Source organism: Squalius cephalus (assembly GCF_949319135.1).
Source record: "Squalius cephalus genome assembly, chromosome: 24".
NCBI lineage: Eukaryota > Metazoa > Chordata > Actinopteri > Cypriniformes > Leuciscidae > Squalius > Squalius cephalus.
The window spans coordinates 17,806,311-17,831,408 of record NC_137145.1 but is presented as its reverse complement, the minus strand read 5'-3'; the positions used below and the strand labels follow the sequence as shown (position 1 = coordinate 17,831,408).

The 25,098-nt window shown below is 38.5% G+C and overlaps 4 protein-coding genes across 28 annotated transcripts in view; all 4 read left to right on the top strand.

Annotated features, from left to right (window-relative positions):
• LOC307152417 (protocadherin gamma-C5-like) overlaps positions 1-25,098 on the top strand; it is a gene marked incomplete at its 5' end in the record, with an annotated part of 153,623 nt that overhangs the window by 84,614 nt on the left and 43,911 nt on the right. The window contains one exon of one of the 25 annotated variants that reach the window (XM_079861025.1): positions 6,165-8,743. The exons of 21 other annotated variants lie outside the window; for them this stretch is intronic. In XM_079861025.1, the coding sequence (XP_079717151.1) occupies positions 6,347-8,743 (2,397 nt within the window). Of the gene's footprint in view, positions 1-6,164; positions 8,744-20,519; positions 23,153-25,098 lie in introns of those variants that run through there. 3 more of the 25 variants (XM_079861035.1, XM_079861049.1, XM_079861045.1) reach the window with 3 other exon arrangements.
• On the top strand, positions 1,152-5,038 carry pcdh1g18 (protocadherin 1 gamma 18). Its single transcript, XM_079861059.1, has 2 exons — positions 1,152-3,731; positions 4,827-5,038. Exons 1-2 carry the CDS (start codon positions 1,407-1,409, stop codon positions 4,947-4,949), a joined length of 2,448 nt encoding a protein of 815 aa, XP_079717185.1. The 5' UTR covers positions 1,152-1,406; the 3' UTR covers positions 4,950-5,038.
• Positions 13,696-16,318, top strand: LOC307152423 (protocadherin gamma-C5-like; the record flags this gene model as incomplete). The annotated part of the gene is made up of 1 exon (XM_079861060.1): positions 13,696-16,318. The coding sequence occupies exon 1, from the start codon at positions 13,877-13,879 to the stop codon at positions 16,316-16,318; it is 2,442 nt and encodes an 813-aa protein (XP_079717186.1). The 5' UTR covers positions 13,696-13,876.
• LOC307152063 (protocadherin gamma-C5-like) lies at positions 17,473-20,279 on the top strand (the record flags this gene model as incomplete). Its single annotated transcript, XM_079860457.1, has 2 exons — positions 17,473-19,938; positions 20,259-20,279. 2 exons carry the CDS (start codon positions 17,473-17,475, stop codon positions 20,277-20,279), a joined length of 2,487 nt encoding a protein of 828 aa, XP_079716583.1.

Sequence of the window (25,098 nt, the reverse complement as noted above, 5' to 3'; positions counted from 1 at the left end):
TATAACATAATATCAAAGCAAGTGGCATTTACTTAAAAAGAAATATAGCACAAACACTTTTCAATGAAAATATTTCATAAAGTGAAAGTTTCTTAGGTTTAAAAATATGAACCAATAAATAATGGCTTTAAGACCAGTCAAAAACAGTGGTAACACTTTATTTTGATAGTCCACTTTAGACATTCTACTAACTAAAAGTACTTTGCAACTACATGTCAACTAACTGTCATTAGAGTATTAGTAGACTGTCTGCTTAATATCTGCTAACACTTTATTTTGTTGGTCCCCCAACAGATATTTTACTGACTATAAGTAACTTGGCAACTACAAGTCAACTTATTCTACTAACCCGAACCCTAACACCTAACCATAACCATAACATAACAGTCATACTGACAGTCTACTAATACTCTAATGAGAGTTAGTTGACATGTAGTTGAATAGTTACTTAGTAGAATGTCTAAGTGGACTATCGAAATAAAGTGGAACCAAAACGATTTTAAAAAGTGTCTTAGAAAAGTAAAGTTAGTTCTGAGGAAAGCTCTATCATTTGCTTTCAGATTCTATATGTATTGGTACACCATCTCATTTTGTGCAGTCTTTTTTAGCCCAGTAGAATTAAATGTAGAAAGTCATGTTAAAGCCCTTCCCGTCTCCTTGAGCATTTTTTTTAAACATGTATAGGTGATTTTTTTAAAGTAGATGTTACATAAATGAAAGAGGAAAATATGCTGAATCAGATGATATGCATTTTGGCATTTAATATGATCACCAATCAAATTGTAAACCAAAAGTGAAAAGTTGATTTTCTTACCTAAATACTTTATTTTTTTTATTTTTTTATTTTTTACAAAGAGCCTTATAACTTCCACTGTCACCTTAGGGACGTCATGGTCATGTATGAGGATTTCACCCTTGTACATAAGTTACAATTGGTTAAACTCGAATTTCTCTCCCAGTCTCCGGGATTTTTTAGGTTCTCCGACCTGTGAAGCATTTGTCACAACCCCCTCAGTCCCCTAACAGAGGACAACAATTTGTTTTATTTATTTTTTATTTTTTACTTTGAGCCATGTTACACAACAGAGCGCATAACTTAATATATATGCTTTTTAACTCTTTTAAGTCCTTGATTGTATTTTTGATGAAGTGACAATTCTGTAGTGCTGTATCTAGGACTCTAAGTGCCGCTGTTCAACCTCTGTAGTCTTTTTGGTGTGTGCTTGTATCCCTCCGTTTAACAAAACCCAAAGCAGAGGCATAATTCAGATATCATCAACAACTAACATCGGATGCTACATAGCAGACCACCAAATCGAGTTCAAATTGGTCTCCGGATTCTTTAACCCAAACGAAGACGGAATTTGCTGTAAACAGATAACTGACCGTACATTTAGCTTTTTTGGATGCTTCTGCTCGATCTTTGTTCAAAAATGGAGTCGGGAGGAAAAGGCTGGTTACATGGGTCGCTATTCTTCTATACAGTGTGCGCGTTGGCTTTATTTTCCTCTCGTGTGACCGGACAGATTCGTTATTCTATACCTGAGGAAATGCCAGTGGGCTCGTTTGTTGGAAATATTGCCTCGGACCTTGGGCTTGAGCCGAAGAGACTGATTTCAGGAAAAGCGCGTGTTTTCACGGCGGACAGCAGTGAGTACATTGGACTGGACAAGGAGAACGGGCATCTGGTTGTTAAGAATAAAATTGACAGAGAAGAGCTATGTGGAGAGATATCAGCATGTAGTGTCAGTTTTGATGTCATTTTTGATAATCCGATGGAGCTCTATCGCGTTACCGTTGACATACAGGATATAAATGACAACAGCCCCGTCTTTCCGAAATCTAAAATTGAACAAGAAATCAGCGAATTAGCGGTACTGGGTGCGCGATTTCCTTTAGAGAGCGCAATAGACCCAGACGTGGGAGTGAACACGCTACAGAAATATACTCTTCAACCCACCGATCATTTTAAGCTACACATTCTGACTAGTGAGGATGGCAGTAAAAACGTCGAGATGGTTCTTCATTCTGCCCTAGACAGAGAAAAGAAAAAGCATCATAACTTAATTCTGACGGCTTTTGATGGTGGGAAACCACAAAGGTCAGCAACTGTACAGATTAATATCATTGTTCTCGATGTCAATGACAATGCGCCTGTGTTTAGCCAGTCGTCTTATAAAACATCAGTTGTTGAAAATGCTCCTAAAAGCACAATCGTAACAAAAGTCAGTGCGACCGATGCTGATGAGTCTAGTCACGGCATCCAGTACTATTTTGAGCACGCGACATCTGCGGTAAAAGCTTTGTTCTCCATTGATGCGGATTCTGGTGAGGTTAAAGTCATAGGAGATATAGATTATGAAAAACACAAGCAGTTTAAAATCAAAGTCAAAGCTAAAGATCACGGAGGTTTGACTGACTCGAGTGAGATAATTATTGACGTCATTGACATAAACGATAACACGCCTAAAATTACAATAATGTCTTTTTCCAGTGCAGTATCTGAAGACGCAGCACCTGGAACTGTTATAGCAATGATAAATGTACAGGATCTGGATTCAGGTGACAACAGTAAGATTACATGTTCTATTGATCTGAACTCTCCTTTTAAAATCACGTCCTCATTAACTAATTATTACAATCTGGTGACAGACTCAGAACTAGACAGAGAACAGACAGCAGAGTACAATATCACTGTAACTGCTGTAGACGGGGGAAACCCACCTCTTTCTAGCAAAGAGATTTTGAACCTTAAGATATCTGATGTAAATGATCACGCGCCTCAGTTTAAACAGGAATCATATAATGCCTTTATAGCTGAAAATAACCCTCCATCTACAACTATTCTGACAGTCAAAGCAGAAGACATGGACTGGGGGTCAAATGCAAAGGTTTCATATTTTCTTATCGATGGAGATTTGAATGGAGCACCTCTGGCATCTTACATTTCTATAAATTCAGAAAATGGAGTAATCTATGCAGAAAAATCTTTTGATTATGAACAGCTGAAATCATTCAAAATGCAAGTCAAAGCTCAAGACGGGGGCTCTCCCCCTTTATCAAACAATGTGACTGTAAACATCATCATCCAAGATCAGAATGACAACGCTCCTCAGGTTCTGTATCCAGTACAGACTGGCGGTTCAGTGGTGGCTGAGATTGTGCCTCGTGCTGCAGATGTTGGATATCTCGTCACTAAAGTGGTGGCTGTTGATGTGGACTCTGGACAGAATGCCTGGCTCTCCTATAAACTACAGAAAGCTACAGACAGAGCGCTGTTTGAAGTGGGTTTACAGAATGGAGAAATAAGAACTGTGCGACAAGTGACTGATAAAGATGCCGTCAAACAGAAACTCACTGTTGTTGTGGAGGATAACGGACAGCCCTCTCGCTCAGCTGTGGTCTCCATTAACGTGGCTGTGGCTGACAGCTTTCCTGAAGTTCTGTCAGAGTTCACTGATTTTACGCATGAAAAACAATATAACGACAGCCTGACTTTTTATTTAGTCTTGGCTCTTGCTGTGGTCTCCCTGCTCTTCATAGTCTCGATTATTTCAATCATCTCAGTGAAAATCTACAGATGGAGGCAGAATAAGTTATTTTTCAAATCAGGGGCAAATCTACCTGTAATTCCATATTACCCTCCAGTGTACGCAGACGGCACATTACAGCATGTGTATAATTATGAAATGTGCGGGACTACTGATTCAAGGATGAGTGACGTGAAGTTTGTCAGAATCAGAATCAGAATCAGAATCAGAAAGAGCTTTATTGCCAAGTGTGCTTGCACCCACAAGGAATTTTTCTTGGTACTGAAGCTTCCAGTGCACATATACAAATACAAATACAACAAGAAACATAGTAATACAAATTCTAAGAATAAAAATATATAAAAAATAAATAAAAATAGTATAAAAGTAAAAAATTAGGGTCACAGTTGGGTTTAGTCCGAATAAACATTTACAGATTATGAACATATTTACAGTATTTTGAGTAGTATGAATAATATAAATATAAATATCACCTGAGTTAGAGAATATTGCACTAGACAGTGGGAGTATTGCACTTACAGGCATATTCCTTGGGGGCATGTTAAGTGTTCAGAAGGGAAATGGCCTGTGGAAAGAAACTGTTCCTGTGCCTGGATGTTCTTGTGGCTAGTGATCTGTGTCGCCGTCCTGACGGTAACAGTTCAAACAGGTGGTGTCCAGGGTGAGTGGAGTCTGTGATGATTTTACCTGCTCTCTTCCTCACTCTGGAAGAGTACAGGTCCTGGAGGGTTGGCAGGGGGGCACCAATAATCCTCTCTGCAGTCCGGACTGTCCGTTGTAGTCTCCTGATGTCCGATTTGGAAGCTGAACCAAACCAGACAGTGATGGAAGTGCTTAAAACAGACTCAATGATGGCTGAGTAGAACTGGATCAGCAGCTCCTGTGGCAGATTGAACTTCTTCAGCTGGCGAAGGAAGTACAGTCTCTGCTGGGCCTTTTTCACAATGGAGTCAATGTGATTTGCCCACTTCAGGTCCTGAGAGATGGTAGAGCCCAGGAACCTGAATGACTCCACTGCTTCCACAGTGCTGTTCATGATGGTGAGTGGGGGGAGTCCTGGGGTGTTTCTCCTGAAGTCCACGATCATCTCCACTGTTTTGAGCGTGTTCAGCTCAAGGTTGTTATAACTGCACCAGACAGCCAACTGTTCAACCCCCAGTCTGTAAGCAGACTCGTCACCATTTTGGATGAGACCGATGACAGTGGTGTCGTCTGCAAATTTCAGGAGCTTGACAGAGGGGTCTTTAGAAGTGCAGTCACTTCTAGTATTAGAAGTGCAGGCCCTACAGTCAGAACACACTGGTGAGCCAGAGTCGTTTGGGGACAGTTCAGAGAGAAAAGAAGGAGCAGGAGGTTGATGATCTGACTTTAGAGGTGAGACCTTGTTTGATGTTTTAAAATTAACTTATTAAGATTCAATTAACAAGAGCCCAGGGAGTGTAATACTTTTTGCTTTTATTTCTGTAACTTAGACTATGATATAAGTTCAGCACATTTATGCACTACAGCTTAAAGTTGTTTTGAAGAAAGGGTATAAATCTATGACATACTTTGCATTAAAAAAAAAAAAGAATGAAACAAGTGCATAAATATCATAATAATAAATAACAGGCAGTTTGTGCATGTTAGTCACTTTCACAATTGTGCTCAATGTCGGTCTATACACTGTGCCGCTTTGTACAGTTTTTGTTAGTCCAGTAAGTCAATAGGAAATATATTAATGTTTCCATGATATTAAATAAACATATTTCTATTTATCAATTTATATTTTAGGTAAATGTTTGGAAGATATGTTGTATTTCATATTAGACAAGATAATCTGCTGAATTAGATGATATGTTCTCTTGTCTACCATGAATTAACTTGATCACAAACCAAATAATAAACCAGAAGTGAAATGTTGATTTTGTACCTCAAAGTTATTATTAGTATAGTAGTAGTAGGAGTACAATACATTTTTCATATTTTTACACAGTGTTACAACAGCTGCTGTCACTTCAGGAGACTGATGTTTCTCATCAATTTAACCAATGAATTGAAAGGATAGTCCACTCAGAAATGAAAATTCTCATCATACTCACCCTTTCTTCTGTGGAACATAACATAATATATTTTGAGAAATGTCTTAGTGTTTTTATGTCCATACAGTGTAAGTCAATGTGGTCCAATGTTGTTTGGCTCCCAATGTTCTTCAGAATATCTTTTGTGTTCCATGAAATAAACTTTTTTTTTTTTAAATACAGATTTCATTTTGCAGGGAACATCCCTTTAATAATAGGTTAAACTAAACGTGGTACAACCTAGTAATACAATGCTCTTTTGTAGATTGAGGTTCTCAGATTTGTGAAGCATTTGTCACAATCATCTCTGCCTTCTCTCTCTTTGCTCTTTTTACAGAGACATGTTCTTTTTTTTTTTCTTTTTTTTTTTTTTGTGGTATGTATACCATTACACAGTGCATAATCTTATATATGGGATATTTAACACTTTTTCTAGTTTCAGTCCTTGATGGTGTTGGTTTTTCGAGAAAGTGACTATTCCGTAGTACTGTATTTGGACTCTAAGTGCCGCTGTTCAACCTATAAAGCTAGTGTTTTTATCCTTCCCTTCAACCCAAAGCAAAGACATAATTTAAACATCGTCAACAGATAACTGTGAATGCTACAAAACAAGACCGCAAAACCGCTTTCAGCTTTGTCTCCAGACTCTTCAAGCCAGAGAAAGGTGCATTTAGTTGGAAACATAATCTATCATATTGTCTTTGGATGCTTCTGCTCGATCTTTGTTGATCAAAAATGGAGTCGGGAGGAAAAGGCTGGTTACATGGGTCGCTATTCTTCTATACAGTGTGCGCGTTGTCTTTATTTTCCTCTTGTGTGACCGGACAGATTCGTTATTCTATACCTGAGGAAATGCCAGTGGGCTCGTTTGTTGGAAATATTGCCTCGGACCTTGGGCTTGAGCCGAAGAGACTGATTTCAGGAAAAGCGCGTGTTTTCACCGCGGACAGCAGTGAGTACATTGGACTGGACAAGGAGAACGGGCATCTGGTTGTTAAGAATAAAATTGACAGAGAAGAGCTATGTGGAGAGATATCAGCATGTAGTGTCAGTTTTGATGTCATTTTTGATAATCCGATGGAGCTTTATCGCGTTACCGTTGACATACAGGATATAAATGACAACAGCCCCGTCTTTCCGAAATCTAAAATTGAACAAGAAATCAGCGAATTAGCGGTACTGGGTGCGCGATTTCCTTTAGAGAGCGCAATAGACCCAGACGTGGGAGTGAACACGCTACAGAAATATACTCTTCAACCCACCGATCATTTTAAGCTTAATGTTCAGAATGGCGCTGGTGGGAATAAAAACGTCGAGATGGTTCTTCATTCTGCCCTAGATAGAGAAAAGAAAAAGCATCATAACTTAATTCTGACGGCTTTTGATGGTGGGAAACCACAAAGGTCTGCAACTGTACAGATTAATATTATTGTTCTCGATGTCAATGACAATGCGCCTGTGTTTAGCCAGTCATCTTATAAAACATCAGTTGTTGAAAATGCTCCTAAAAGCACAATCGTAACCAAAGTCAGTGCGACCGATGCTGATGAGTCAAGTCACGGCATCCAGTACTATTTTGAGCACGCGACATCTGCGGTAAAAGCTTTGTTCTCCATTGATGCGGATTCTGGTGAGGTTAAAGTCATAGGAGATATAGATTATGAAAAACACAAGCAGTTTACAGTCAAAGTCAAAGCTAAAGATCACGGAGGTTTGACTGACTCGAGTGAGATAATTATTGACGTCATTGACATAAACGATAACACGCCTAAAATTACAATAATGTCTTTTTCCAGTGCAGTATCTGAAGACGCAGCACCTGGAACTGTTATAGCAATGATAAATGTACAGGATCTGGATTCAGGTGACAACAGTAAGATTACATGTTCTATTGATCTGAACTCTCCTTTTAAAATCATGTCCTCATTAACTAATTATTACAATCTGGTGACAGACTCAGAACTAGACAGAGAACAGACAGCAGAGTACAATATCACTGTAACTGCTGTAGATGGGGGAAACCCACCTCTTTCTAGCAAAGAGATTTTGAACCTTAAGATATCTGATGTAAATGATCACGCGCCTCAGTTTAAACAGGAATCATATAATGCCTTTATAGCTGAAAATAACCCGCCATCTACAACTATTCTGACTGTCAAAGCAGAAGACATGGACTGGGGGTCAAATGCAAAGGTTTCATATTTTCTTATCGATGGAGATTTGAATGGAGCACCTCTGGCATCTTACATTTCTATAAATTCAGAAAATGGAGTAATCTATGCAGAAAAATCTTTTGATTATGAACAGCTGAAATCATTCAAAATGCAAGTCAAAGCTCAAGACGGGGGCTCTCCCCCTTTATCAAACAATGTGACTGTAAACATCATCATCCAAGATCAGAATGACAACGCTCCTCAGGTTCTGTATCCAGTACAGACTGGCGGTTCAGTGGTGGCTGAGATTGTGCCTCGTGCTGCAGATGTTGGATATCTCGTCACTAAAGTGGTGGCTGTTGATGTGGACTCTGGACAGAATGCCTGGCTCTCCTATAAACTACAGAAAGCTACAGACAGAGCGCTGTTTGAAGTGGGTTTACAGAATGGAGAAATAAGAACTGTGCGACAAGTGACTGATAAAGATGCTGTCAAACAGAAACTCACTGTTGTTGTGGAGGATAACGGACAGCCCTCTCGCTCAGCTGTGGTCTCCATTAACGTGGCTGTGGCTGACAGCTTTCCTGAAGTGTTGTCAGAGTTCACAGACTTTACGCATGAAAAACAATATAACGACAACCTGACTTTTTATTTAGTCTTGGCTCTTGCTGTGGTCTCCCTGCTCTTCATAGTCTCGATTATTTCAATCATCTCAGTGAAAATCTACAGATGGAGGCAGAATAAGTTATTTTTTAAATCAGGGGCAAATCTACCTGTAATTCCATATTACCCTCCAGTGTACGCAGACGGCACATTACAGCATGTGTATAATTATGAAATGTGCGGGACCACTGATTCAAGGATGAGTGACGTGAAGTTTGTCAGGCCCTACAGTCAGAACACACTGGTGAGCCAGAGTCGTTTGGGGACAGTTCAGAGAGAAAAGAAGGAGCAGGAGGTTGATGATCTGACTTTAGAGGTGAGACTCTCTCATAATCGCTCACTGCTGCAGGAGTTTGAAGCTTTAAGCACTATACTCTCCTTCTAGTTATGCGTGTTTGTTTGTTTGTGTTTTTTCTCGAAAAGAAAATAAGTTATCCATTTTAAAACCTTATATGTTAGCAGATGTTGTATATATCGTTTTGAGAAATTGGACTTCTTATTCAGTTTCACAAACACATCACAATGTTGGTGCACAGTGAACTCTGTTCCACCCACGCACGGAGAGAGTGAGATTTCTGCTACTCTATTAAAGTCATGAATATCATGATATTTAAATTTATAGCAGTACATAAGTACAGTGCAATTTCAATGTAATACACAGATGTATCTTTTTTTTTTTTTTTTTTTTGCTTTGTATTTTGTTACACTCCTGTGTGGTTTTGTCAGACAATTATATGGTACATTTGTCCAGGCTTTATGGTGGATTTGCTTTATGGTGGATTTGCCATAAATATTGCTTCAATGTTTTCTCCTTTTTATACTTTTCACTTTCCAAGTGATCTCAGGTAGAGCTTCCTTTATGGCTCAGTATATCAGGGATTTGTAATACTGCAAATATTATTTTGTTATTTCTGCATTATTATGTTTAGGATTGTGGCAATGCTAAAATAATTTTGAATGTTTTCTTGAAGGTATCGCTTGATGCAAAATCTGTGTATTTTTTTACCATAATTATCAACTGAAATACAATATCAAAAATGTCCATAGAACGGTTTATCAGATGCAGGCATGCATCAACTTGATTTTTTTAATTTATGATAGCCTGATACATCATGAACATCCATTTTGATTGGCTTTTCATGCAAACTTTGTTGTGAGAAGATTGTAAATTAGGTCAGTCAATGTATTTGCTAGCTTCATAATCTCACTAAGTTGAATAAAGTGTTAAAATACAGACAACATACTCAAAGTACTTTTACAGTGATACAGTGTTTAGAATGGAATAAGAGTTTTACTGCTTTGATTTTCTTTCACTCTCTGTTAAATGAGTCTCTCTTTACTCCAGTGCTGAATAGAAACCCTGCACAGTAAGCTTTTGTGCATTAAATTGACACACTCGCCTCACATTCTCTGTGTATAAGGAATTACAAAACCCTTTCTATGCATTCAATGCATGCATACCCAAAAAGTTACTATGGAGAAGTAAATTAGTGAATAGTCTATTTTCTTCTGCTTTCTTCTTTGCTGTCAATACCTTTGTGTATTTGACACATCTGGATTTTAAATCCCCCTTCTTAATTCACATTCAGATTAATGACGAACACCATATAATTATTTTTAATATTGTGTTATTAGTATTAGAGCTGCTGAAGGACTAGGTGTGGGTTCTGCATTAAACTCTCATAGATGCTGGGAGTGGCTTCTCTGCAGTGCGAGTGCAGCCAGATATCTGAAACATCATTCAGTATCAAATCTGTGTCAGCTGAAGCATTACTGGGTCCACTGCCCAGTGTTCATAAATATCACATTTATATTCATAAAGAAAAAAAATCCCTTTCTCTGATGTTTACAGTATGCCAAAAAGGTTTGATTCCCTGTTTATAGTTACAGAAAACTGTAAAACACTGATTTGGTCAGTATATATATATATATATATATATATATATATATATATATATATATATATATATATATATATATGTGTGTGTGTGTGTGTGTGTGTGTGTGTGTGTGTGTGTGTGTGTGTGTATTGAGAGTCTTTGTAATATTACATTTAATCATATTTACATTTAATCATTGACATTGACTGTAAAACACTGATTTGGAGGCAGAAGCAGGACAAAGACTCTCTCTCTCTCTCTCTCTCTCTCTCTCTCTCTCTCTCTCTCTCTATATATATATATATATATATATATATATATATATATATATATATAATTTACATTTATTTATTGACACTTACATATGCATAAAATCCCAAGCAATATATCATAGAAGAGTGAGCTAGCATAATAATTTTCCCTTACACTAAAGTGGTGTCTTAACATTACTAACATGTATCTACATACAGTGATCAGTGAAAATGTATTATAGTGAATTTTACTCCAAATTAGAACCTTATTATCAATGTGAGTAAAGCTCAGACAGCAGATGAGATCTGTGGTGGTGTTTGTGAGAATGCTGACTCTCAGCCAGGGGGAAGGAGGGGCCTTTTCTCTCTGCAGTGAGAGTCTTTGTCCTGCTTCTGCCTCCTCAAACCTCTACCAGAGCTGGATACAAACACAGATGCTGTCAAAAAGCTTGAAATTATATAGCAAATTTCTTTGTATAAATTTTCAGAATTTTGTGTGCACATATTTTCAGGTCTTTACATGTGTAATATAAATATGTATATGCAGTGCTTTAAACAAATCCTTCTTATTTTGTATCCTTTATCTGTTTGCTCGGACAGCTTACGTATATGCATGTCCATACACTGTATTTTTCCTTTGACACACATACTACTCCCTTGACAACATGCGTTTCTATGACAACAGACTGAGTCAGACCATTCCATTTCCTCCTTATAGGGGTGGGAGCCTGTCCATATGTTTGTGGGGGATGGTCTTGTCCAACCAACCCCCCCCCCCCCCCCCCCCCCCCTCGGTCTCTCCCATGCTCCCTCTTGTGCTTAATAGAAGTGTATACCACTGTTAGTGTTATTATCAGTTTACATGTTTTCTTAAATTTGTACTGCTCAATTACTTTTGGTAAAATAATTGAGTGTGGTAGTTGTTTTGATTGCATACTGCTCATGATCTGCTCCTTTATCAGTGGAGATGGTAAAACTGGAGGAAGCTACTAACTAATTGCTGTGCATCACAATCTATAGAAATTATATACATAAACCGCACCACATCATAAAATAATAAAAAGTTGCAATAGTCAATTTCAGATGAATACAAACACAGATGAATAAATTGTTATTACAATTCTAACCATGTGTTTATCTTTTTTTCTCTCCTCGTTTTGTCTGGCACATTCCACCTCTTTACCTGGCTTTCACCAACAAAGGTAAGAGCAAATTTCCTTTTTTGTATATTAAAAATCTGTTTAGCAATAACAAAAAGACATTTGCTTCTAAAATTGAGTGTATTATATTTACTAGAGCAAACTATTTCTTATAATTAAATATTTTCAAGATGAAATTGGATGGGTACAATATGTTTTTCTTTTCTTCATATGTAGGGTACAGTGGGTCTCAATGCGCTTTTCTCTCTCTCTCTCTCTAAGCTCTAAACAACAACACCTTTGTCACTATATGCAATGAGAAAGGGTCATCATATGCAAATAAAAAGAAATTGAGGGTATTGGATCTAACATGATACTAAAAACTTTATGTAGTTAATAAAAATCCCTGAAGTAATGATTAAATTATTTTGAGACAGAATATTATGATTATATTATGATATGAATATTTATGATTTTTAATTCTCAATGTAATTAAATTGAAAAATAAGTTGTTCTATTAATCTATACTCAAATACTTAGTACTTGCATAAATATTATTAAATATCATATTGCCTCAACATCATCATAGACTGCACTGGGATGGGGGCCTTTATCCAGAATGTTAGGTAAAAGAACCCTCTAGCTGCAATTACATTTACTGTATTTTGAATTATATTACTCCATTTAAAAAATAAAAATAAAAAAGCAACATTTTGATTGTCATACACAATGATAAGGGAAAAATTATTCCTTAAGGACGCTTTTAGCCCCATTGTACCCAAATCTATTTGCTCCATAGGTTAGGCAGATGTGTATTGCCATTTTGATTCCACACACTCATAGAAACACAATAACAACTCTCATAGTACAAAGTCCGCTACTGTCAGTGCACAAGACAAGGTATTAAATAGACGATCAATGTTTCTGTAACTTGATGCTGTTACGCAAGGTAGAAAAAAGGAAAAGAAGATTTTCAAAAGCACATATCCAGGTAAGTGAGTGGCTCGCGCAAGACGTTTCTGTGAATTTTTCCTGGGGAAAATAAGTCTCAATGTTTTCTACTGCTTCTGAACGACGTTAAGATACTTTTAAGAACTATTCCTGCTGTGGCATGCGTAAGTATGTTTGCGAAGATAAAAAGACAAACAGTCTGGATTGACCGAGATGGAACGCATGGGAATATACATTCCTTCCTTCTGAACACATGAGTGTAGCTGCTGGAACAGGCCGCCTGTGTGGCGCTGTCCGCCCGCGTGGTGCTGAAACGCTCTCTTCACTCTGGCTGCTTGCTGTCTCCCCCGCTCATGGTTGAGTCCTTTGTTGCAAGAGGATCATGCAGTCTTTTACGGATAAAGGGCATTTTATCGACTAATATTGGAATATATGTATATAATTTCATTGTTTTTAAAGGCGATAATTATAATTGAAATATAAATACGTCTGATAATTGATCTGGTTACAATGTAAAATTCTTACGCGCCTCCAGCAATAACTTCCACACACACTGCAATGCACGCACCGCTCAAACGATATACATGTACGGCTGCGCTTCTCTCTGTCGCCACATGACGGCACACGTTCATATTCTTTCTGTTTAAGATAACTGAAGCTATATTTAAATAAAGTGGATACAATACACACACACACACACACACACACACACACACACACACACACACACACACACAATAGAGGATAATAATACTGATAAAATAAGAACAATAACATTAATAAAAATAGCATGAATAAAAATAGCACATTATTATTATAACTGTTATAATTGTTATTAATGTTTATTATTATTGCATATTATTATTATTTCATATTATACTTAAATTTCTTGCTTCTAGATTTTTGCTTCTCTCCTCTTACTCACTTTGCCTGTGCCTCACTCGTACTACCCCTTTAAGATATTTAAATGATTGGATTGGTTCAAGATAAATGCACAGTCGACCAATGAGGTGCAGACTTGGACAAAGAGATCCACTCCCTCCCACGGCTGTGGCATCTTTCTGAGCTTGAGCACAGAGAACGCATGAATTACTCGTTTTTATCAAAAGGACCTCTTACACTAAAAAGGAATATGCCATCAATATATTGTTTGGGATTATGTAACTGTTGCAAATATTTTGAAACCTTGAGAAAACTTGGATAAATCGTCAAAAGCTTGGAGCCGGAGATGATGGAATCTCTTTTGTTTTTGAGGAGAATTTGGTGGTGCTGTGTCTTTATTCTTCCTTGGAGTACAATAGAGGCGCAGATTCGATACACAATTCCAGAAGAGCTAAGAGAAGGATCTGTGGTCGGAAATATCGCTAAAGATCTAGGTTTGGATGGGTCTAAGATAATAGATCGTAAACTACAAATAGCATCTGAGACTGGTAAGCAGTATTTCGCTTTGGATGTGGAAAAGGGTGATCTTATTGTGAATGAGAGAATTGATAGAGAGGGTTTGTGTGGATACAATGTCCCGTGTGTTTTGCCTCTTCAAGCCGTTTTAGAAAATCCTCTTCAGATGCATCGAGTTGAGATTGAAGTACAAGATATTAATGACAATACGCCCAATTTTAAATCTAATGAGCGTGTACTGAACATTCCAGAATCTATTAATTCAGGAGCAAAATTCCTTTTAGAGAGCGCTATTGACTCAGATGTACAGTCAAACTCTTTAAGATCATACAGTCTGAGTATAAATGATAATTTTGTTTTAAACGTGAAAACGCAAGATGCTGTCAAAATTCCAGAACTAGTACTCAAGCAACCTCTTGACCGAGAAAAACAGGCTGTTCATAAGTTAATATTAACGGCAGCTGACGGAGGGAATCCAGTGCGCACGGGCACATGTGAGATCACGGTTGTAGTTTTGGATAATAATGACAATGCTCCTGAATTTGAAAAGCCTTTCTATGAGACTGTTGTTGATGAAAACGAAATAATCCATAAAGAAATTTTAAGAGTCAAGGCTATAGATTTAGATGAAGGGTTAAATGGAGAGATTGAATATTTTTTTTCAGACCAAACATCAGATACAGCATTGTTTAATATTAACCAACAAACTGGTGCCATCACAGTTAAAGGACAACTTGACAATGAAAAAGCAAGCTTACATAAATTTGATATAGTTGCAAAGGACAAAGGAAATCCTCAAATGGAGGGTCACTGCAGTGTAAAGATAAAGGTTAATGACGTAAATGACAACGCACCTGACATAATTATAACTTCACTCTCAAGTCCAATTCCTGAGAATTCCTCAAATGGCACAGTCGTTTCATTAATTACTACAAAAGATGCAGATTTAGGAGAGAACGGGAAAGTGAAACTTACGTTGGCTCCTGGGACACCGTTTAGATTGAGTCCTACAGTTTCCAATCATTACGCACTAGTTACTAACGGTCCTCTAGATAGAGAAACTTACTCTGAATATAAAATTGAATTAAACGCTGTTGATGCAGGTTCGCCACCGCTATCTAGTGGGAAAACAGTCACAATCGGCATTTCAGACGTAAATGACAACCCTCCAATGTTTTCTGAGAAGTCTTATACGGTTTACGCGAAAGAAAACAGCGCTCATGACTCAATATTGTGCTCAGTCTCCGCCCATGACCCAGACTTGGGCGAAAATGCTAAAATCTCCTACTCTGTTTTGGACTCTAAAGTTCAAGACGTGCCTGCATCTTCTTATATCTACATAAACTCAGAAAACGGCAGCATATTTAGCATGCAGTCATTTGACTACGAGAAGATCAAAGTGTTTCAGATCCTCGTTGAAGCTAAAGATCATGGCTCTCCATCTCTGAGCAGCAACGCCACTGTTCATGTGTTTATTCTGGACGGGAACGATAACGCTCCTGCTGTCATTTACCCGTCCACATCCATGGGGTCTGTCCCTCATCAGAGGATGCCCCGTTCTGCTAAAGCAGGACATCTCGTTACTAAGGTAACAGCAGTGGACGCGGACTCGGGTCATAACGCCTGGCTCTTCTACAGGCTCGCGGAGGCCACGGACGCGTCACTGTTCAGTGTGAATTTACATACGGGAGAGGTGAGGACTAAACGCGCTGTTTCAGAGCAGGATGACTCCTCTCAGAGACTGATGATAGAGATAAAGGATAATGGAGAACCGATCCAGTCCACCACAGTCACAGTGGATATACTGATAGAAGACGGGTTTCATGAGCCAATTTCAGACTATAGAGAGAAAACTATAGAGCCAAACAAGAAAAGCGGCAAAATTACTTTGTATCTGATCATCTCTTTAGCCGCTGTGTCTTTGTTGTGTCTGATGACGTTTTTCATCTTGCTGGTGAAATGTGCGCGAGGCAGTAGAGGCGGCTCAAGCTGCTGTATCAGGCGAACTGATTCTGGATACAAGAACCCCAACAGAAACCTGCAGATCCAGCTCAACACTGACGGGCCCATTAAGTATGTGGAGGTTCTGGGAGGAGACATGATGTCTCAGAGTCAGTCCTTTGGCTCCTATCTCTCTCCAATGTCAGAATTCAGTGATCTCACCCTCGTTAAGCCCAGCAGCACCACAAACTTTACAGACACGCTAAACGTGCTTGATGCGTCATTACCAGACAGCGCGTGGACGTTCGAGAGTCAACAGGTGAGCGCGTGAAATTGTTTAAATTACATTTTGAATATTATGCTATATGTATGAATATTTATATTATATGGCGTTATTGATTTCATTATGTGAAAACACTAATTATTCTAACCACTTTTATAATCATAAAGTAACACTGTATTTGCATCAAAACTAGATTACTGGTGCTTTGTAGTTTTAATAGATCTGATGAAAATACAGTGTTTGTTATGATTATGGGTTTTACTTTCAAAATGATCTGCTCTCATACTTGTGCGTGTGTTACATGTTTGAGCACCGACGTTTACTGCAGCATCTATAGTAGGGTAAGATGGTCCCATTGGGCAAGATGACCCACACCACACATTTTTTTTTCTCTTGGCCATAGATGGCACAACATCTCATGTCATTTCATCGGATATATCCACATTTGTGAGATTTTAAAAACAATTTTGAGGTTAATAAAACTAATTGTGTGTCTCTGGAAAATAGTGATCACTTATGTTAAATATAAGTTTGGTGTTTGTTTATCAGGGAATTGCAGGTACATTAATGTTTTCTACATTTTTTAAATTTTCACAAAAGTCCCAATTGACCCCTATGCAGGAGGGCATCTTAGTAGTGGGGCAAATAATTTTACAATATGGCAACTTAAAGTTTCCATTCCCTTAATAACATAGTGACTGATGTATCATCATTCTGCCTGCTAAACCTACAATTTAAAAGTAAATGCACATTGTTCTTTTTTTAAATACAGATTTATGTTCTGCACTTTATTTCTAAATATTCTAATGATCTGTAATTGCGTTTGAAACATCTAATTGGAAACATAAGCGACGTTTCAATTTAAAGTGAGCTAAACATGAACTGTATATTGTCTGTATGGGTGTTGCGCGTGGCTTTGCTCTGCCTCTTTAAGACTGATTCGTGTTGTGACTGGTGAGCCCTTGTCCAATAGTGGGACTGCACTGCACAAAGGGATCTACTCCCTCCCTCTGACATAATGCTGAAAACCATTACGCACAGACCTGAGACAAAATGCACTGCACTCGCTGCAATTTATTTAACAGCGGAATATAACCTGGAGTTCTATACATTTTAAAATGTCACATTATTTTTGTGACGGCTTACACGCGTAAGATGTATGTCTGGATACTGGTATCAACGATCATTTATCGTTTTTGGAAATGAGGACTCAAATACAAAGGAGAATTTTGTTCTGGCAGGCGCTGTGGCTGTTGTGTTTCGCTGTTTTGTGGAGCGAGACAGACGCACAGCTTCGTTATACAATACCGGAGGAGCTGAAGGAGGGATCCATTGTTGGAAATGTAGCTAAAGATCTCGGTTTGGATGTATCTGAAATATCTAATCGTAAATTACGGATAACATCTGAGTCTGGTAAGCAATATTTCAGTCTGAATTTGCGGAATGGCGAGCTGCTTGTTAATGAAGTAATAGACAGAGAAACCCTGTGCGGACAAAGCGCGAGCTGTGTGTTACCATTACAAGTCATAATCGAGGATCCACTCCAGTTTTATCGTGTCGAAGTGGACATTCAAGATATTAACGACAACTCTCCAATATTCTTGTCGGAAATAAACACAATTGAGGTACCAGAGTCAACGCTAACTGGAGCGAGGTTTCGTTTGGAACCTGCTCACGATCCTGACGTTGGAACGAACTCCTTGCGCACGTATGCGCTTAATAAAAATGAACATTTTGTCATGCACATAAAAAACGAAAAAGACGGAACAAAAGTCCCAGAAATAGTCTTAGAGAAATTTGTAGATAGAGAAAAAAATTCTGTGCACCATCTCATTTTGACAGGTATTGATGGAGGTGATCCAGCGAGGTCAGGGACCACTCAGATTACTGTAAAAATTCTTGACGCAAATGATAATGCTCCAATATTTGAACACGACTTATATGAGGTTAAAGTAATGGAGAGCACAGTCCCGGGTACGATGATACTTACTGTAAAAGCTATTGACTTGGATGATGGTATAAACGGTGAGGTTGAGTATTCCTTTGCAGCACATACACCTGAAATAATTCAAAATGTGTTTTCTATTAATCCTGTGACAGGCGAATTAGTCGTTTCCAAGAATCTTGATTATGAAATCAGCACCTCATATAAAATTGACATACGCGCAAGAGACAAAGGGTCACTTGCAATGGAGGGACATTGTTCAGTCCAGGTGAATGTTTTAGATGTGAATGATAATGCACCTGAGATCACCATCACCTCCTCACCCAAACCTGTGCGAGAAGATGTGCCCGCTGGGACTATGGTAGCGTTAATAAATGTTAAAGATTTGGATTCAGGCGTAAACGGAAACGTAACACTTAGCATGTCACCAGGCACCCCTTTTAAATTAAAGCCAACATTTTTAAACCAATATGCACTAGTGACAGATTCACAGTTAGATCGAGAAAAGTTTCCTAGATATGATATTGAGCTTAAAGCGTCAGACTCTGGATCACCTCCACTGGTATCTAGCAAACTCATTACAGTAAATATATTAGATGTTAATGATAATCCTCCTGTATTCTCTGAACGCGTGTACTCGGTTTACATGAAAGAAAACAGCGCCCCGGGATCAATTTTAGCATCAGTGACAGCATCAGATTTAGATACAGGAGAAAATGCTCAAATTGTCTATTCGGTTCTCGACACTAATACTCGAGACGTACCTGTCTCTTCATATGTATACATCAACTCAGAAAATGGTAGTATATTTAGCATGCACTCTTTTGACTATGAGAAAATTAAGGTCTTTCATATGATCGTGCTCGCTAAAGATCACGGTTCTCCATCTCTGAGCAGTAACGCCACTGTTCATGTGTTTATTCTGGACCGGAACGATAACGCTCCTGCTGTCATTTACCCGTCCACATCCATGGGGTCTGTCTCTCATCAGAGGATGCCCCGTTCTGCTAAAGCAGGACATCTCGTTACTAAGGTAACAGCAGTGGACGCGGACTCGGGTCATAACGCATGGCTCTTCTACAGGCTCGCGGAGGCCACGGACGCGTCACTGTTCAGTGTGAATTTACATACGGGAGAGGTGAGGACTAAACGCGCCATTTCAGAGCAGGATGACTCCTCTCAGAGACTGATGATAGAGATAAAGGATAATGGAGAACCGATCCAGTCCACCACAGCCACAGTGGATATACTGATAGAGGACGGTGTTCATGAACCCATCTCAGACTATCGTGAAAAAACTATCGAGCCCAACAAGAAAAGCGGCAAAATCACTTTATATTTGATCATCTCTTTGGGCACCGTGTCAATTTTATCTGTGTTGTCATTGTTTACGTTGATTGTGAAGTGCGTTAGAAGTAGCATCGGAAGTTCAAGCTGCTGTATCAGGCGAACTGATTCTGGATACAAGAACCCCAACAGAAACCTGCAGATCCAGCTCAACACTGACGGGCCCATTAAGTATGTGGAGGTTCTGGGAGGAGACATGATGTCTCAGAGTCAGTCCTTTGGCTCCTATCTCTCTCCAATGTCAGAATTCAGTGATCTCACCCTCGTTAAGCCCAGCAGCACCACAAACTTTACAGACACGCTAAACGTGCTTGATGCGTCATTACCAGACAGCGCGTGGACGTTCGAGAGCCAACAGGTGAGCGCGTGGAATTTTGTATATTTTTATATACATTTTGTGTGTGTGTATATATATATATATATATATATATATATATATATATATATATATATATATATATATATATATGGCGTTATTGATTTGATTATGTACAAACACGACAATCTAACCATTTTAGAAATCCACAATAAATAGCACTTTATTTTCATCAAAACTATTATAGTAATAGTTTTGATGCAAAAACAATGTTATGTGTTTATTTGTTTGTTTGTTTTGGATTATGGAAATTGTGGTTAGAGTAATACTTTAAAGCGATATTCCTTTTCATATTTGAGCGTCCATGTGCTTTTCTGCAGCATCTCCTTAAAGAGAACTAGAAAACTGCATTTGTAATGTATTCTTTCAAAATATATCCTGTTTTTAAAAACGAGTAAATGGGGGTGGGGGATCGTCGTTTCAATTTAAAGTGAGCTAAACATGAACTGTATATTGTCTGTATGGGTGTTGCGCGTGGCTTTGCTCTGCCTCTTTAAGACTGATTCGTGTTGTGACTGGTGAGCCCTTGTCCAATAGTGGGACTGCACTGCACAAAGGGATCTACTCCCTCCCTCTGACATAATGCTGAAAACCATTACGCACAGACCTGAGACAAAATGCACTGCACTCGCTGCAATTTATTTAACAGCGGAATATAACCTGGAGTTCTATACATTTTAAAATGTCACATTATTTTTGTGACGGCTTACACGCGTAAGATGTATGTCTGGATACTGGTATCAACGATCATTTATCGTTTTTGGAAATGAGGACTCAAATACAAAGGAGAATTTTGTTCTGGCAGGCGCTGTGGCTGTTGTGTTTCGCTGTTTTGTGGAGCGAGACAGACGCACAGCTTCGTTATACAATACCGGAGGAGCTGAAGGAGGGATCCATTGTTGGAAATGTAGCTAAAGATCTCGGTTTGGATGTATCTGAAATATCTAATCGTAAATTACGGATAACATCTGAGTCTGGTAAGCAATATTTCAGTCTGAATTTGCGGAATGGCGAGCTGCTTGTTAATGAAGTAATAGACAGAGAAACCCTGTGCGGACAAAGCGCGAGCTGTGTGTTACCATTACAAGTCATAATCGAGGATCCACTCCAGTTTTATCGAGTCGAGGTGGACATTCAAGATATTAACGACAACTCTCCAATATTCTTGTCGGAAATAAACACAATTGAGGTACCAGAGTCAACGTTAACTGGAGCAAGGTTTCGTTTGGAACCTGCTCACGATCCTGACGTTGGAACGAACTCCTTGCGCACGTATGCGCTTAATAAAAATGAACATTTTGTTATGCATATAAAAAACGAAAAAGACGGAACAAAAGTCCCAGAAATAGTTTTAGAGAAATCTGTAGATAGAGAGAAAAATTCTCTGCACCATCTCATTTTGACAGGTATTGATGGAGGTGATCCAGCGAGGTCAGGGACCACTCAGATTACTGTAAAAATTGTCGATGCAAATGATAATGCTCCAATATTTGAACACGACTTATATGAGGTTAAAGTAATGGAGAGCACAGTCCCGGGTACAATGATACTTACTGTAAAAGCTATTGACTTGGATGATGGTATAAACGGTGAGGTTGAGTATTCCTTTGCAGCACATACTCCTGAAATAATTCAAAATGTGTTTTCTATTAATCCTGTGACAGGCGAATTAGTCGTTTCCAAGAATTTTGATTATGAAATCAGCACCTCATATAAAATTGACATACGCGCAAGAGACAAAGGAGCGCCTGTCATGGAGGGACATTGTTCAGTCCAGGTGAATGTTTTAGATGTGAATGATAATGCACCTGAGATCACCATCACCTCCTCACCCAAACCTGTGCGAGAAGATGCGCCCGCTGGGACTATGGTAGCGTTAATAAATGTTAAAGATTTGGATTCAGGCGTAAACGGAAACGTAACACTTAGCATGTCACCACGCACCCCTTTTAAATTAAAGCCAACATTTTTAAACCAATATGCACTAGTGACAGATTCACAGTTAGATCGAGAAAAGTTTCCTAGATATGATATTGAGCTTAAAGCGTCAGACTCTGGATCACCTCCACTGGTATCTAGCAAACTCATTACAGTAAATATATTAGATATCAATGATAATCCTCCTGTATTCTCTGAACGCGTGTACTCGGTTTATATTAAAGAAAACAGCGCCCCGGGATCAATTTTAGCATCAGTGACAGCATCAGATTTAGATACAGGAGAAAATGCTCAAATTGTCTATTCGGTTCTCGACACTAATACTCGAGACGTACCTGTCTCTTCATATGTATACATAAACTCAGAAAATGGTAGTATATTTAGCATGCACTCTTTTGACTATGAGAAAATGAAGGTCTTTCATATGATCGTGCTTGCCAAAGATCATGGCTCTCCATCTCTGAGCAGTAACGCCACTGTTCATGTGTTTATTCTGGACCGGAACGATAACGCTCCTGCTGTCATTTACCCGTCCACATCCATGGGGTCTGTCTCTCATCAGAGGATGCCCCGTTCTGCTAAAGCAGGACATCTCGTTACTAAGGTAACAGCAGTGGACGCGGACTCGGGTCATAACGCCTGGCTCTTCTACAGGCTCGCGGAGGCCACGGACGCGTCACTGTTCAGTGTGAATTTACATACGGGAGAGGTGAGGACTAAACGCGCTGTTTCAGAGCAGGATGACTCCTCTCAGAGACTGATGATAGAGATAAAGGATAATGGAGACCCGATCCAGTCCACCACAGTCACAGTGGATATACTGATAGAGGACGGTGTTCATGAACCCATCTCAGATTATCGTGAAAAAACTATCGAGCCCAACAAGAAAAGCGGCAAAATCACTTTATATTTGATCATCTCTTTGGGCACCGTGTCAGTTTTATCTGTGTTGTCATTGTTCACGTTGATTGTGAAGTGCGTTAGAAGTAGCATCGGAAGTTCAAGCTGCTGTATCAGGCGAACTGATTCTGGATACAAGAACCCCAACAGAAACCTGCAGATCCAGCTCAACACTGACGGGCCCATTAAGTATGTGGAGGTTCTGGGAGGAGACATGATGTCTCAGAGTCAGTCCTTTGGCTCCTATCTCTCTCCAATGTCAGAATTCAGTGATCTCACCCTCGTTAAGCCCAGCAGCACCACAAACTTTACAGACACGCTAAACGTGCTTGATGCGTCATTACCAGACAGCGCGTGGACGTTCGAGAGCCAACAGGTGAGACAGAAAGTATAAAAACATAATCTGTATTGCAAATGTCTGTTGTTTGGGTCAATTAAGGTCCTAACGTGTTTATATTTGTGAGTGGAACGTGTGCATATGCCAATGTTTTGCTATAATATGATGAAATTAGTGTGTGTTTTTAAGAGAGTGGAGGCGACAAAGACAGTATGTTTCAGCACCTAAATACTGGACAGCGACATTCATTATATGTTGCTCACATCCATGTACATGTATGCATTCTATATATCTATATATATATATATATATATATATATAATCTATCTATCTATCTATCTATCTATCTATCTATCTATCTATATATATATATATATATATATATATATACATATATATATATATATACCATCATCAGTTCTTAAAAATAGCTTATAAGAAGTATAAGTCTGAGAACGATGTAGAAGATGTATACATCTAAATTGTGTGTTTCTATTGAAGTCAAAATGAATATTTATTACTTAAGTTTGGTCGCTTCTTTAAAGAAGACACTTGGCAGATTACTGTAGAAGTGAAAAACATTTGAAAGTAAAATTATAGAAAGTTATAGAAGTTTAATCTTATGAGAATGTGTAAAAAAGTTTTAATCTTATGAGAAAAGTGTAAAAATATATTTAATATATTACAAAACATAGTTTGACTCTTAAACGGCAAGAAAACCAAAGGCAAAAATCTGAACAAGTCGTGTTCCAAATTGTAAGTTGATATCTCAAAAAATGAGCTTTCAGTAGATTTAGTTTGGGCGCAGTACCAAACAGTTCCAGATGACCAGGGCCCGGTTTCCCAAAGCGTTCTTATCTCTAAGTAGTTCTTAACCTATTCCTTAACCTCTCTCTTAACCTTATGGCACGATTCCCGAAACGTTCGTTCGCTAAGTATATCTTCTGTAAGTCACACTTTCGTAAGGTTGGTCTGGACCACTCTTAGCTTTACCTTATCACTGTTGCAGGTCTATATGAATATAATTCTGAAGTTTTAATACACCCAGACAGTATTAAATTAGGCTAATTCAAGTGTTTTCATGCAAAGAATAAAAGTGTCATTACACTGATTGTTGTTAGATTTTTAATTATATTATTATACAATATTATTAATTTAATTAAAACGCTATTTTAAAGGCCAGTGAAAGCATAGGCTACTGTCAGTTAAGTCCTATTCGGACGCTAATATTGTTTCTCATGGGCTCGTCCGGTATTTTAAACATTTACAGGGGTAAGTCGGTGATTTTAGTGCCGTCCGAATCCATAATATCAGTGTTTTTCTCACCCAACCCGCGTAAAAATCCCTGGCCAAATTAGTACCTTCTGTTTTTTGACAAACAGGTCGTGTGGTAATTTAATTGCGGTCTGAATCCACATCTCTGAGTTTACAAGAGATTCAAAATTCACGGTTTAAATCCTTTTTGATCACTGCCGAGCACCGTACGCAAGATGTAAACTTTTATTACAATGCTGGAAAGTATTTACAAGAACAATATTTCATCGCAGCTCCACCTCAGCGAACAAAAATTGGAAAGAGAAGAAGGCACGTAAATTTTTGAAAAGGTTATTGTGGCAGCAATATATGTTACAATTTTAAAATATGTAGGCTAGGCTATTATAGTTTGGATTATTTTTTATAATATCCAATAATCATAATAAATTGCAATTTCAACTATTTCTGAAGTGCTTCATTTATAAAGATCACCGCTTTCTCACATAAACAGCCCCTGCACGAGAGAATAATTGATTCTCGAGCCATCGATATCAAACAATTCAGCACCATCGCCATGGACAGCGCCGGGTAACGTCGCACGTAAGAAGGTATATCTTAAGCAGCTTTCTAAGGTATGGTTCGGGGAACACACTTAGGAACATAAACAACTTTGGTAAGATATATCTTTCGAGCTTTCTTAGCGCGCTAAGAGTGAGCGTTATCGGGAAACC

Excerpts from the sequence above, each read along its gene's own strand:
- pcdh1g18 (XM_079861059.1), top strand. The coding sequence starts at position 1,407 with ATGCTTCTGCTCGATCTTTGTTCAAAAATGGAGTCGGGAGGAAAAGGC. Across the intron at positions 3,732-4,826 it reads GGATGAGTGACGTGAAGTTT|TGCAGGCCCTACAGTCAGAA; the intron begins GTCAGAATCAGA and ends TAGTATTAGAAG.